This window comes from Schistocerca gregaria, chromosome 2 (assembly GCF_023897955.1).
Source record: "Schistocerca gregaria isolate iqSchGreg1 chromosome 2, iqSchGreg1.2, whole genome shotgun sequence".
Classification (NCBI taxonomy): Eukaryota; Metazoa; Arthropoda; class Insecta; order Orthoptera; family Acrididae; genus Schistocerca; species Schistocerca gregaria.
This window is the reverse complement of record NC_064921.1, coordinates 503,988,375-504,004,246: the sequence shown is the minus strand read 5'-3', so window position 1 is coordinate 504,004,246 and position 15,872 is coordinate 503,988,375. Positions and strand designations below refer to the sequence as shown.

The 15,872-nt window shown below is 38.0% G+C and overlaps 1 protein-coding gene across 3 annotated transcripts in view; it reads left to right on the top strand.

Annotated features, from left to right (window-relative positions):
* Positions 1-15,872, top strand: part of LOC126328777 (dehydrogenase/reductase SDR family member 12-like) — a 90,440-nt gene that overhangs the window by 33,437 nt on the left and 41,131 nt on the right. For all 3 annotated transcript variants that reach the window (XM_049996069.1, XM_049996068.1, XM_049996067.1), the window contains exons 5-7: positions 2,118-2,213; positions 5,755-5,879; positions 10,042-10,177. In XM_049996069.1, the coding sequence (XP_049852026.1) occupies positions 2,118-2,213; positions 5,755-5,879; positions 10,042-10,177 (357 nt within the window). The remainder of the gene's footprint in view (positions 1-2,117; positions 2,214-5,754; positions 5,880-10,041; positions 10,178-15,872) is intronic.

Here is a 15,872-nt window from a genome sequence, read left to right as displayed (position 1 = left end):
CTCAAACACTCTAGGGAGGGGGGTCAGGGGCGCCACTATCTAGTATTGCCCTAGTTCGGAAATACGTATCATAGATCCGGGACTGATGCACAGAGCAGTCTGAGTTGTAGTGGGGAAATGGGTAGTCTCCACGTGACCTGTATTTAAGTTTACTGATTTTGCTGTTTCCTCTTTGTTTGTTACTCTAACATTAAATGAAAACAAAATGGATTTCTGTGGTCTGGAGCTATCAAGTGAATTAAAATACATTCGCATAATTATGGAAGGCTAAAATATGTTATTAGTTTCAGATTTTATTTTATTTCTACCTTTCTGACAGTTAAGCATTAATCACCTTGCAGAACAATGAAGTTATTTTTGTTGGTTTGCTAAAGAAATTTGGCTTTTATTAATCTTTTCCACTGAGGTAGTCAATTTATTTGAAACGAAGTCTTTAATTCCATGCTATTGGCTAGTTTCAACTGCTCGTTCCATTTAAAGTGCATGTTTTCGTCTTCTAGATTATGCCATGATAAAGGACCAAACACGAGATAATACAGCACTGGTACTCCAAGAAAATTTAGATCCTAATCTGGACATATGAATGTGCACTTTATGCCGAATTATGCTTTTAGTATGGTTCACAAAATTCCCGTGTAGTATCTTCTAATGTCTTGTTTCTTCTATTACATAATGTAAGATCTTTTAGTGTTTTGCATGTATGCTCATGGGAGCTTCTTGCATCATTGTAACTGCACAATCGCAATGACGCCTGTTACCTGGCACTCTGGCAGCTGCTGAAATGAACCTATTTCTAACAGGTCATGAGAAAATATTGTGAATGGTTGTTTGAAAAGCTTTACTTTCAAAGTAGATTTCCTTTCACGTAAGATGAACTATGTGCAAGAATGTACAAAGAATGTATTAAACCACGAAGTGTTTGACTCCCACTTAAAAATCAACTCTTTGAGGATAACCATTTAGCAGAATTTAGAGCCCAGAAGATCAGACATTTATGTTGTCTTTAAAAAATTTACTGGCACTTCTCTTGAAGCTTATTAATCTGAGAGATCAATATTATATGTGAAAGCTTTTCTTTTCTTTTCTTTTCATGTTGCAACACTATGTATATTAATTTAAACCATTAACTTTTCCTATTTGTGTGTTCGTGTTAGTTCACAGTGATGTTTCTATTGGCTAACTTCATCACGTGTCCTATGCTCTTAATATCTGCAGTCAACGGCTGGCAATATCACATGACACGAGCTATGACTGGCTTACAAAAGTGCATCGCATCTCGATTTGCATGCTTCGGAAAGTAACATGCAGCATTTGGTGGAATTCGAATTTATACTTTCGTAATACGAAAAATGCAGTGTACACGTTGCTGCACATAAAACATCTTTCCAAAACATGTTTTTGTCCCCCCCCCCCCCCCCCCCCTCCCAAGTTTTGTTTTCTAAAGTGCCGGGAAATTCAACACCATTGTATAAAACCCTAACCATTCACAGGATTGATAAGTTTTACAGTTCCAAGGAAAAGTATACTGTCACTTAACATGTGTTTTTTCACCTGGGAGAAAGCGTATTTTTATCCGAGAAAAATACGGAAACTTTTTTCCTTGTTCGCACATACACCCTTATTATTATTCAAATCCCATCAAGAACTTTGCTACTAAGTCCTTTTCCAATCTGAACTTGAAAGGTGGTGGTGGTGGTGGTGGTGGTGGTGGTGGTGGTGGTGGTGGTGATGATGATAAGTCAGAATGCAACCATCTTTTTTCTTAAAGCTTTCAGTTTTAAGCTTGTAAGTTGGCACAGTGTCAAAATGTGGCTGGTATAGAAGGCCAGTATCGAACAGGTACTCATCATTATTTGTTGGTCTTTTTGTTGTAACATTCACATCAGAATCTGTATTTTACACATGTAGTAACATTTTAATTAATTATAAAATGCAGAAAAATGCTACACTATTGTGTTCTTAAGGTTCTTTTCTTCCATCTGTGCAAAGGTGCAATTTTTTTGCTTGAATCCTCTTTTTCATGTAGAAGTGGACATATGTGGACAGTGTGTGTTGTTTTTTTATTTTTATTTTAGTTAATTGTTAATAAAGCAATATGTGTATATTCTTTTCTCCAGAACATCCACACCCATAAATTGGATTTATCTCAGCCAAGAAGTGTCTACAAGTTTGCGACGAACTTTAAGGAAACTCAAGAGAGACTTGATGTTTTGGTATGTATTTTAAATTATCAGGAGAGATTGAAACTTTGAAATAAATTGTTCAAACTCACTAAATTAAGTTCCAAGCTTTTTCTCTGGGCATTAACAAAAATATAATGTGCGTAATAACGTTTGTTTTTACTAAAAATTATAGTAAAGGTAACCAAAAACTAATGGTAGAGTCAACACGAACTGGATGCATAATGTGAAAAACAGAAAAGCTGTGTGCATGGAGATGCCATTTTTTAAAAGACTGTGTGATACACATTACTGAATTGGAATGGACTTGATGCCCAACACGAGCCAAAGGTGTTTTACCAGGTGTTAAGACACCTTCAAGCTACAGGAAAATGGAAGATTATAAAACCAAATTAAAGATTAAATGAAACTATATAGCCCCAGAGACCTTTTCAGGTCTCTAACATCTATGATGTATATATGCAAACTGAAGCAACAAATGAAAATTTGTACCAAGACTGGGATTTGAACCTGTGTCTGCTGTTCACGAGGCAGGTGTGCTAACCATACAACTGCCACTGAACAGTGGCTTTCTACAAATGCAGAGACTATCCTAGCATACCTCACTCCTCAATCCAAATACCCATTCACATCCTGGGCCCACTGTTTATTCCCCCTGAACTCAAACAGCATTGCAGAGACACTCCAACTGTATCGGAATAGCACCTCAGCACCGAATGAAATGGCGGATCCTGCCCGAACCCAGGCATTGGCGCATTAGCCAAATGAAACTATATGGTTCCAGAGGTTATGCAAGTCTCAAAACACACATGATGTGTATTTGCAGAGTGAGGTAATAAATGAAAAATTGTATCAAGCCTGGGATTTGAACCTGAGTCACTTGCTCACTTGGCAGATGTGCTAACCATTATGCCACCTTTACACAGCGGCCTTGCACAACTGCGCGGATACCCTAGCATGCCTCCCTCCTCAATCCAAATTCCCATTCATGCCTGAGTTCACTTGGTATTCGCCCTAAAAACAGTGTTGTTAGAATTTGGGGGATACCAAGTGGACTGGGGTATTAATGGGAATTTGGAATGAGGAGGGAGGCGTGCTAGGGTACTAGGTTCAGTTACTGTGCAAAGCCACTATGCCAGGATGGCATTCATGGGAATAAGCATCGGCTTATTACGCCTCTCCCTGCACCTTGGATGACCTTCACTCGGCCCTCCCACCAGGAGGAGATCATTTTAACTCGGCTACGTATTGGGCACTGCCTTTTTAGCCATCGTCATTTGCTCAGTGGCGCTGCCCCTCAATTTTAACTGCCCGCTACTTCCTGCTGGAATGCCTCTCTCTCTCTCTCTCTCTCTCTCTCTCTCTCTCTCTCTCTCTCTCTCTCTCTCTCTCTCTCTCTCTCTCTACATTCCAGCTTGGATTTACCATCTGATTTATCAGCCGTTTTAGTGAATGATGCGTGGGCTGTCGACTGCCATTTACTTTTTATCCGCCGAAGAAACAATATGGCGAAGGCTATTTAATTTTTTTCCTCGTGCCTTGTTTAACTGTCTCCTATTCTGTCCGTTGGGACTGACACAATGGTTTCCCTCGTCTCTGTGTTTGTGTTCTCTAGTTGTGCCTTGGACGCATATGACTCCAGTTGTTTTTTGTGCCCTAAAACAAAAAAAAAAACAAAATCATGGGCAATTTAATAGATGATTACGTAAACCAGTGCAAAAAAGAGAGAAATAAATCACAAAATGAACTTAGTTTCATAATATTCTTGCTTTCAAACAAATCTCTTTTGTTTGTTTATATAGACATTATGTTTTGTCTTTTCATGTACATAATACGTTTATTTAACTGTACATCTGCTTGATCTCTCATGTTCTAATAGTCTGTTGGACAGTTTAAGGTACTGTATTTACCCGACAATAAGATGATCCTGAATATAAATCCCCTCCCCCCTTTTTTTAGGAGGTTCCTTTAGAAATTTTTATATTTAATGTCTACTGACCAATCAAATTTACAAACTTCTTTATTGATACAATCTATCTTAAGATCTGTTTAAAAAGGTTAACACTATCTATTGTAAACACTTGTAGGTTTTTCGATGATAGATTATGACACTGATATGCAAGCAGGTTTTTGTCAGATATGCTGGCAGTTGCTGAACTAATGTTGTTCTGCATCATAACTTAAGCCCCAGCCTCAGCTCATACTTGCTTTGATTTCTGCAACGCAAGCAGTTGAAGGATTCTTCTCCGTCTCCAACGGTTTCAATCTGATGATTTTATGACGACTGCGAAGCCTTAATTGTGTTCTGGTCACACATATTGAACATTCTGCTGCTCCAGTTAATGAAACTTTCCAAGAGTGTCATATAGAACTGGAAATATATGATTTATTCTTCATCTGATGCCGCTTACGAACATTTGCTCCTGTGATATCAGATTTTTTTTTTTCTGCTGCACAGTTGTTCGTGGCCTCTGTGTCTTGAATAACTATCAACTTAAAATTAGTTTCATATTGTCTGTATTTGTAAATTGCAAACTCATAGATCCATGTTTCTCAAAGGTCACATCAGTGATTAACAACTATTATCAATCACTAAACTTTATTGTTTTAACAACATTAAGCAAACTGAATAACAGCATTTTTTTGCTTTGTTGGCTCCTTAAGTGCTGAATCATCAGAAATCGGATCATTTTGGGCTAACACTTCACTTCATAATTTGTTGCCAGTTTTGAAATTAGACTATGCTGTTGAGCAGCGGTTGCTTTAGTGCCATTGTAGAACCTTGTGTTTCATTTATTGTGCCACATTTTGAGTGTTCTGTGTGAACATATTTATACTAAAATTCATTTGTCTCCTGTAGAAATGTGTACTGTTGTTGAGTTTTTCTACTTTTGTAAAATCACTTCAGTTCCAAATACATTTAAATTTAGACAATTTAAATGTAGTAGATGTTAATAAAAAGCCAGGTACATGGGATGCATTACCATAGTTGGCAGCATGAGAAAATTTGCTGCCTGCTCCCACATTTTGCTCTACTGGTGCCACTGCACCCCATCTCATCCTTCTGTAATCACCAAATTTGATCTGTGTGTGACCTCAACTCCTGAAGCTTTATCTGAAAATGCAAGACAACTCCTATCTTAAGCTATGACACAGTGTAAAAATTTTGATCTCAGCAACCAAAGCTTACTTGATCTACAGTTGTAAGGTGACCCTGAATTTTTCAAATGACAAATTTGAAGAGAAAACCTTATCTTACTGGCTAATGTAATTAGATTGATTAAAAAGTCTACTTGCCAAGCAGCAACAGGAGAACACACCCAAAAATGTTTTGTGTATACACACGTTAGGGGGGGGGGGGGGGGAAATATTGTTTTGGATGTGTGTTCCCCTGCCCCTGCTTTGTGAGTAGATTTTTTTTAATCCACCCAATTACATTATATTGTCAAAAAATGATTATTTTTGTTGTTATCTTGCAGTCTGGTAAGTACAGTATATGAGTTGATTTGGTTTAAGTTTTATGGGTAGAACTCCTTCACTTTTTCCCTCTTACACAGTTTTTTTTTTATTGTAGATCAACAATGCAGGCTGTATGGTAAATAAAAGGGAAACTGATGAAGATGGCCTTGAAAAAAATTTTGCTACCAATACATTGGGCACACACATTCTTACAAGGGTGTTGCTACCATTGCTTAAAAAGTGAGTTTGGTTCATGCTAATTTTCTTTTATGAAATTAAGAGAAATAACAAATATGTCTTTTAGTATTGTAGGAAGTTATTCTTAGTTTAGAAAGACTGCCGGTAGTGTTAATAGAACTTTTATGTTTGTGTGAAGCATGTAGTCAGCATAATTCATCTGTTTTAGAATAAAAGCATCAATGATACAGCCTGGCCGTGTACAGTGTACCGTATACACTGTGCTGATTAAAGTCATGGGATAGTGATATGCACATATTTTGATGGTGGTAGTATTGTCTACACAAAATATAATAGGGTAGTGTATTGGTAGAGCTGTCATTTGTACTCGGGTGATTCATTTGAAAGGTTTATGGCGTGATTATGGCCACACAATGGGAATTAAGACTTTGACATGGAATGGTAGTTGGAGCTAGATGCATGGGACAGTCCTTTTCAGAAATCGTTAGGAATTCAATATTCTGAGATCCACAGTGTTAAGAGTGTGCCAAGAATATCAAATATGAAGCATTACCTCTCACCACAGGCAATGTAGTGACCAACAGCCTTCCCTTAACAACCAAGCTAAGCATTGTTTGCACAGAGTTGAGAGACAAGTAACACTGCATGGAATAATTCCAGAAATCAATGTGGACTGTATGATGAATATATGTGTAAGGAAGCCTAGTGGAGTTGGGTGTTAATGGGCATGGCATCCGGCAAGTATCCCATGACTTCTGTCACCTCAGTGTACTTACTTGATAGTTACGTTTTACTTGAACATTGGAATAGATGATATGAAGTATGTGATACTGCATTTATCCGAGTAATTGACTGCCTCTGATTCCAGCAGGGGTATGAGATTGTTCGATAAAAAATTAATTGGTCGAAAAGAATTTAAATGTATTGACTGTAGATATCCAGTAATGAAGATGAAAGATGGTGAATAAACATCTCACTACGTGGTTAGTTGTGATTTACGTATGAAAAAGCCACACATTAAATATTCATCAGATAAATCTTTGAATATTTTTCAGATCTGTGTGGCCTGTACTATATGCCTTCCAAGTAAGAAATTTGGCAGTTGCAAAGAGGTGCAATGCTTTTATGACTCATTTTTACTATTATCACATGAATGTTGTTAAAAATCTGACAGAAGCCCGAACAGTTGGTCGTCATTGAGAGTCATGTAAGTTATTGCTAACCAACATTCCCTCTTAATAAGTACCTTGGTTGTGACAGTAACATGCTAAGAATTATTTGAGCTCTATAATTTCCCATAGCTTGACAAAGAAAAAAAAAAAGGCAGTTAGATGATTAAAGTAAATTTTATTGAAATTGATTTAGGATACTGTAGTAATCAGAGCCACACAGTTAGTAACAAACTGCTGCCATGATATGAGACATCGGTACGATGAATTTATTTGCAGTATGTAGTAGAAGTATTTCTGTACCTAATGTGTTCCATATGGTTTCCCAGTTGACTTTTCTTGTCATTCAACTTTTTTTTTTCATTAAGACTTCAGAACTAAACATAATTTGTTATTTAGTGCTGCCTGTGTGTTTAGGGCAGGTTCACTCCCACACATTCAAACCATATTCAATTGATTCCTTTAAATTATAAATCATTGCTCTGACTTTGCAATTCACTTTTATATCTACCAGTATGTGCAACAGAGTTCCATAATTTAATATTAAAATTTTGCAGTTATTGGTTGGTGTTATTGAAGTAGGAGGCAGCATCGAAAGTACCCATAAGAAATTGCATATCATACTGTGCTTAAATTATTTCATTAGGTTTGTCTTGCATAATGTGGAGGAAAACAAAGCTTTACACATTCCTACACACAAAAAAAAAAAAAAAACAAAAAAAAAATGTGAATGCATATCATCTGGTCAGCCTTCTGTTAATTGGTAGTGAGGACATAAATGAAAATGTAATGGACAAAAATGGAGAATAGCAGCTATTCTGCAGCTGGTTGCTTGGCAGCACATACATACAAATAAGAAAAAAACTAAGTACATATACACCAACATGATAGTTGCAGCAATTGTTCGAGCAGTTGGCAGTTGGAAGAAGATTGAAGGAAAAAAAAGTGTGGGGAAATTCAGGTGGAGGGTATTGTTAAGAGTATTTCTCTCACTAGCAGTAGAAGAATGAGGTTTAATTGTGGTAATAAGCAGGCTGAGGGGCAGAAATGAGAGGGAGGGGATGATGAGGATAAAGAGTGGGAATGGGGCAGTTCGGGATCAGATCTAGTAAAGATTTAGGCAGGAACAGAGGATGTGCTGGAGGAATGGTTCCCACCTGCTTGTTTCAGAGGAGTTGGTACTGTGGGGAAAAGGGGGCAGCAGGAGCATCACATGTATATAAAATTATCTGTTGTTCACAGCCAGTGGCTAGAGAGTAGAGTGTGCAGTTAACCACAGTTTGCTGGTAGTTATTACAGTGTGAATAGGCAGCTAAATATCATACCCACAATAATTGTAGTGTAGTTTGTAAATATGATGTGGCTGCTTTCACGAGTGACCATACACTTGAGTGGAAATAAATTACCTAAGACTGGACTGTTTTAGGAGGTGGTTAGTACATTTATGGGGCCAGTTTTGCATCTGGAGGAATTATCTGTGGAATGTGGGTAGGAAGCAAGAGTATGAAAGGGGTGAACTTAGAATACTGTGAAGTTCAGGTGGGTGACAGAATACTATTTTCAGAGCTGAAGGTTTCGTTTTGGGTAGGACAGTTTCATTTACCACTATTGATACCATGTCCAGTAGCATCAAGGCTGTACAGGGTGGGAAATGGGCATACATTGTCCTTATATGACAAGATCATGAAGATATCAGAGTTAATTGTAACCGAACAAGTTTCTACATGACTCTTTGGAAGGGTGAGGGAGTGTTTGTCACATTAGTCTGAAGAGTATTTCACCCTATGATATCCACATAACTAATGTCAAACAAGTTAATGAGCAGCTGAGAGAATGACTTAGGGGAAGAAAGCTGCTCACAAATGCATTTACCCTCATTTAATTGCAGTGTACATTCCTGGGCTTCATTGCAATAGGTTTGGTAAGAATCTGCTAGCACTCCTAATTTCCAGAAAAAAATTATTTTTGGTCAGAGCAGTATCTACCTACTCCCAGGTATTTCAAATGTCCTTTATTGCAGTAAAGAAATCGGAAAGATAGAATTGCAGAGTATGCACATATAATTGAAACAGAAAATCAAATCAAAAATGCTGCAACATTGACACAGCAGTGTACATAAAAACAACACTTATGTAGCATATTCCAGTAAAATATTTGGATCCTTAAATAAACTTCTAGTACAGTACAAGAACATGAAAGGAGAAATAGTGAATTATCTGATTAGTTGTGCTAATCAGAACATCACTTCCCCTAAAACACTGCAGGCAAATGCTGGACTGGTTCCTCTGAATATATGTGGCCATTTCACTATGCGGTCTTTCTTCCAACATAATTACAGCTCCTCTTCTAATAAATACATTTTATATATGATGCAAAGCTCTTTCTAATATTCCTTCCTTCTTTTCGACACTGTCTCATAATAGTGAATCTGGAAATGTCCAAATTTAAAAATACTGACAATGTGAAAGACGGCACTGATAAAACCAGCCATATGAGTGTTAATATTATTTTCTAGAATTAACCAATGCTGCACACAGTTTTGAAGTTGCAATACAGGTGACTGACTGTCTAGTTCTTTGAAATCTCTCTCTCTCTCTCTCTCTCTCTCTCTCTCTCTCTCTCTCTCTCTCTCTCTCTCTCTCTCTCTCTCTCTCTTATATACCTTATCTCATCACACAAGGCACTTACAATCAATTGCAACTGTGTTCACTGTTTTGTTGTTTGCATAGTCCATTCTCATTTGGGTTTATTGATAATTTTCTTTTCATTTGGTGATTTCTTCTTAATGCTGAAGTTTCCCTAAATACAAGTCACAAACTATTTGATTAATTAATTGGAAACTGTATGGTAGTTTTGGTGCACAGTAGATTGATTCTTATTTAAAATGTTATTACTCTATGTGGCATCTATATTTTCAAATAAATGTTCTTTGACTGTGTAAGTCCTTCTTTTTCTTAAAGAGAAAAACACTGAGTTATGTTCATGTGTTTGATATACTTTTCTTATATTTTGATTAATTACTTCACTTGTACAAGGACTGAAAAATCAAGAGTTGTTACTGTGTCTTCTGGAGGCCTGTTGGTACAGAAACTGAACCCTGATGATCTTCAGTTTGAAAAGATGTCACCTTTTGATGGAACTATGGCATATGCACAGAACAAAAGGCAACAGGTAATGTAATAAGTTCTGTTTCAAGATAGTCTGCATTCTTCTCCTACATATATAAAATAGAATACATTGTTCCTAAATGACTATGTATGTATGTGAATACATTAATGAAATGGAGAAAGACAACACTGTGTACCTTGTACTGTTTAACCCAGGTTTTCATATTTCCATTTTGATGTAGTTTCTCAGTAATAACACTGGGAACCTTAATCATAATTATTTGTACCTCACTGTCTTGCATTGTAGAAGTGATGGATTTAAGCTGTTGTCACATCAGCACTTATCATAATAATGCCCCAATACCTATTACTAAACATTAAAAATGTATTTCATCATCACAGAAGCTTGAAAGTGGGGCAGGCCCTAAAAAAATGTCATGTCACACTTCAGACATGGAGTCAGCCTGGCATGAACATTGGGGATGTTAATGTAGAGGGAGTTGGCATCCAGTAACTTGACCAGGCACAGAATGCTAAAGGAACAGGGACTGTTATTCCATTGTGGATTTTCCCTTATTTGAAAGCACAGTAGTATAACTAAAGGGGTGAAAAAATAAAAACTGAGATTTAATTGTTTTCATTTAATGAAGAATGGCGTGAAGATCCACAAACTGTATAAAAAAATATGTAAACAGAACAAAAATGGTCAGTCTAGTAGAAAGAAACTTCCACATGGGAAAAATATATTAAAAACAAAGATTCCAAGACTTACCAAGCGGGAAAGCGCCGGCAGACAGGCACATGAACAAAACACACAAACACACACACAGAATTACGAGCTTTCGCAACTGGCAGTTGCTTCGTCAGGAAGGAAGGAAGGAGAGGGAAAAATGAAAGGATGTGGGTTTTAAGGGAGAGGGTAAGGAGTCATTCCAATCCCGGGAGCGGAAAGACTTCCCTTAGGGGAAAAAAAGGACAGGTGTACACTCGCGCGCACACACACACACACACACACACACACACACACACACACACACACACACATATCCATCCGCACATACACAGACACAAGCAGCTTGTGTCTGTGTATGTGCGGATGGATATGTGTGTGTGTGTGTGTGTGTGTGTGTGTGTGTGTGTGTGTGTGTGTGCGCGCGAGTGTACACCTGTCCTTTTTTTCCCCTAAGGGAAGTCTTTCCGCTCCCGGGATTGGAATGACTCCTTACCCTCTCCCTTAAAACTCACATCCTTTCATTTTTCCCTCTCCTTCCTTCCTTCCTGACGAAGCAACTGCCAGTTGCGAAAGCTCGTAATTCTGTGTGTGTGTGTTTGTGTGTTTTGTTCATGTGCCTGTCTGCCGGCGCTTTCCCATATATATATATATATATATATATATATAGCTTTATCTCTTGTTTGTTTGGTCTTTTTTTTTTTTCAGAGCTAGTGCAAAAAAGTAAATGAATGGTGTAAGACTCCGACTCTAAGGAAGTCGGATGGGTGTGTAGATTAAAAGTTCTTGGAAAAGATTTATGTTTAATTAGAGTATAGCAGTACTGCTACACTTTTACTGAGTTTGCTGGGCATTGGTAACCAGTTTTTGAGAATCTTACAAAAATGGGAAATTGTACTGCTGAGCAAAAACTAATCTGTAGATCTATAGATGCTGTGATCAAACATCACTGGAATGTGTAATGTGTCTTACTGCGTTACAAGAATTCTGAAATGGTTTGTTTGCCCTAATAAATGACTTACAAAAGACTTCAGCAGATTCATTCAAATCAAAATTTCACACTAAATAAATACACAAAAAGGAAGAATTCTGAAATGGTTTGTTTGCCCTAATAAATGACTTACAAAAGACTTCAGCAGATTCATTCAAATCAAAATTTCACACTAAATAAATACACAAAAAGGAAGATAAACTATTACTGTCATACTGTAATTTACTTATAATAAGATAAGATTGTATCCAGTATTTACTTTAATTCATTTGAGCATTGATAATACCGCCACTGCCTGTGCCCGTTAAGATTGTGTCACCTTTTTCCATTTTATATTGTTTGTCTGCAATGAGTAAATAGTTTTCAGAGATGTGTTGCTATATTATTTATTTGTACAGATTGTAAAGATGTTTTGAGTAATGAGTAGTAAGCATCCAATTAATGCAAGTAGCCAGTTAATTCTTTTTCGTTTCCCATGATATAATGAGATTTTATTGCACAAACACTTCTGAAAATAGCATTAATTTTTGAATAACTGTGATGGTTGTTATATGATTTTGTGCAGAAAGTGAAAGTTTAGGTGATATTAGGAAAAATGAGACTGCAGTGACAGAATATTGTTGTACTACAGCTCAAATTACATAGCTTGAAACAAAACTGTAACCAAAAAGTTTTTGGGCCATATTAGACATGGGAAAAGTGAATAGATAAGCAAGTCGAGAGACTATCTTAAACAGTTTTACATTTGTTAGTATTCATTGTAAGAGCCACAAGAGAGTGTAAAAAAGTCTCTCCAAAATTGGGAACTCTGTGGCCTGAAAAGATGTCAGAATTGTCAAGAAGAACTACAGAAACACTTAAGTTGGAAGCTATATAGTTAATATTAATAAGATCAAAACCAGTAGGATCTGTAGTAACTTCGGTTGACACATTTCAATCCAGCCACTGCACAGCAGAATGCCATAGGTTGCCAACTTTTCAAGGTGCCTGTTACTTAATTGCAGCACATCATGCATGCAGCAGCTGTTTTTGTATCAGTTGGCACTACAATAAGCAGATACAATACTACTATCACCAGCACTAGCTTGCCTTCACAAGCCACATGACATTATCACATTTCTGTGCTATTCGTTTGCCAGACAGCTTTAGAGGAAGCTGTCCAGCCACTCGCTAGTCAATCATCATCATCATCAGGAGTTCACAGCTGCAGTTCACTGGCCAGGAGCTGCCCACGCAAGTGGTCCCACAATCTCAATTCCGTTCATTGGAGCATAGTACACATTAGTCAAAACCTACAGCCTCACATACAGCATCCAAATTGCTGAGTCTTACTTCTACTTTACCTGCGTGTGGACGTTTCTGGGGTATGTCACTGCTATCCGATTTAGGACAGACAGTGTCCTTACCTGAGTGGCTATGTCAGCATAACAGTGTGGCTTGTATTTTCAAGAAACTGTCATTGGGTTTTTATATCAACCCTTATCATATCAAGACAATCTTTAATGGTATTACCTCAGAAGCTGCTTTCTGTTGTTTAATGAAGTTCTGTTGTTGTTCTGGCTAGCTGGCCACATCTATTCGTTGTAGCATGCACCTCCCATGATGGGATGCAGTAGGCTGTAAGGACTGTGTTGGTTGTTCAAATTAGTTTAAACCACTGGGGAAAAAATATTTCCCTGAGGACTAGGATGAAAGTATCTGTATATAAAATGAAAAAGCGAAACTAGGGCTTTAAACTTTCTTTCATGGTTGAAGTGTTGAAAATCATTAATATAATGTTAATGGTTTATATTTTATGGATTATAGACAATGGTATGAATATAGTTAACCTCTGACCATAGAAATGGTGTGTTGTACATTACAAAAATAAGGTGAGCATTCATTAGCAAAGGAGAGAGAATTGGAATAAAGTGGCCAACACAGCTTGTCAGGGTGCTGGCAGAGGTGTGTAGTGCTTGTGGATAGGTAGGGGAGGAGAGAGAGAGACTGCCAAGTAAACAGCATATAGAAATATTTAAAGGAATATAAACATTACTGAAAGGAGGGTTAGAAAGGCGTATGAAGCTGGAGTGGGAGGAGGGTGCAAGAAATAGTGTAGGAACAAGACAGATGTAGATTGATTTATTTATTTATACGCTGTCCATATAACAATCAGTTTTTGGCAGAGCATAGAGGACTGTAACCTCAGGCAGAGTGCAAGATTTAAGGATATGTGTGGAAACATATCTCAGGTGCAGAAACATTTAATTGTGCGGAAGGGATAGTATGGAGGAACACCCTAATGGCATAGTGTGAAACACTACTGAAGTTGACCGTGTGAGGCAAGTTGAATGCTCTGCAACTTCCCCTCATTCAGTTGGACATTTGTTCAGATGGGAAGTTGGTTTGCAATCAAGACATATAAGAAGCCGGAAAATGATTGAGTGAAGTTGACACATTTCATAGCTGCTTTAGAAGGTAGCCTAGCTGTTATGGTGTTAGATTATATCGATGACAGGGCAGGAATAGGATGTAGTGATAGATGCATGAAAACGGTGCTGCACATGAATATTCTTCACAGACATGATCCCTGTGGTAAGTGTTTAAAAGCATCAGTGCTACAAGGGTGAGCCAGAATATGCTGTATGCTGGGCAGGCAGTGCAATAACACTTTGGGAGGAGTGGTGTTTCTGTTTGCCGGAACGCCATGCTCTGAAAAAGAATGTGAGTTTGAAAGCTGAGTTACAGTGATCAGCTTCTTGTTTTACATGAAAATCTTCTGCTTAGTGTTTCATCCCAGTGGTGAGTAAAGGCAGGCTGATTGAGGAGGAATGTCACATAATTTGTGAGGTGATTCTACATGTGAAAATAAACCAAAAAACGTCCAGTGAACACGTCAGATTTTTGATTGTGAAGACTACACACAGCCATGAATGGATATGAAGACAAGTGTATTATTTACTGAAATGATGTGTAGTTTCTGTGGTGAACAGCATAATGGTGGGACAGATGACTAATCTATCCTACAAGAGTTGTAGAGGTTCTCCAATAGATGGCCGCACTGTGAGGTTGCACAGAGGCAACAGCTACAAGTATACCCAGTGTGCAATCAGGGTTTATATCAGTGAGCAGTCATGAGGCTGTCGTGCTTGAGTGTTGTTTAATTGAGCAAGTCCATCATGTCCATGAATAACAACAAACCGTGTACGTTCACACATGCAGAATGCACAGTCATGTTGTTTGTGTGCACGTACTGTAATGGCAGTGTCCATGTGGCTGTAACGGAATACCAGAGATGGCTCCCTGATCATCAAACCACCTGTGCCAGGGCATTTCCCAGGATTTTTCAAACATTACATGGCTCTGGAACACTACCCAGTGTACATGTAACATCAGAATGTCAGGCCTTTCAGTTAGTTGAGGAAAGGGATGACATTATTGCACTGTTATATCAGTGTCCCAACACCAGTACACAGCGCATTGGCTTCAGCCCTGTATTTCACAAACTTGAGTGTGGCATCCTTTACATTCTGAAGGCTTATACACATTCCATGTGCAGCTTGTGTAATGTCTGCATCCAGGTCATTCAGTAAGCAGACAACAATTTTATGAATGGTTGGCTGTACACAGTTGTGCAAGACACTTTATTTACATATGAGGCTACATTTACATGCAGTGGTGATATGAACACCCACAGTCCTCATACATTGGTGATGGAGAAACCCCATGACACTATGGAAACAAGATTCCAAGTTAGATTATAAGTGAATGTCTGGTGTGGTACGATTGATGACCTGGGGATAGGGCCTGTTTTCCTGCCAAATCACATGACAACCCCAGATAGGCACATAGACCTACCTGCATTTGGAAGACATGACATTAGAGCAACAATAGCTAATGTACCTGCAACATGATGGATCACCTATTCACTGTACCAGACAAATGTCCCAGTATGTGAATAACACATTTCCTCAGTGGGGGGTTGGCCATGGTGGACACATTAAGTGGCCTTCCAGATCACCCAAGCCAACACCTTAAGACTTCTGTTTTATGGGGCTG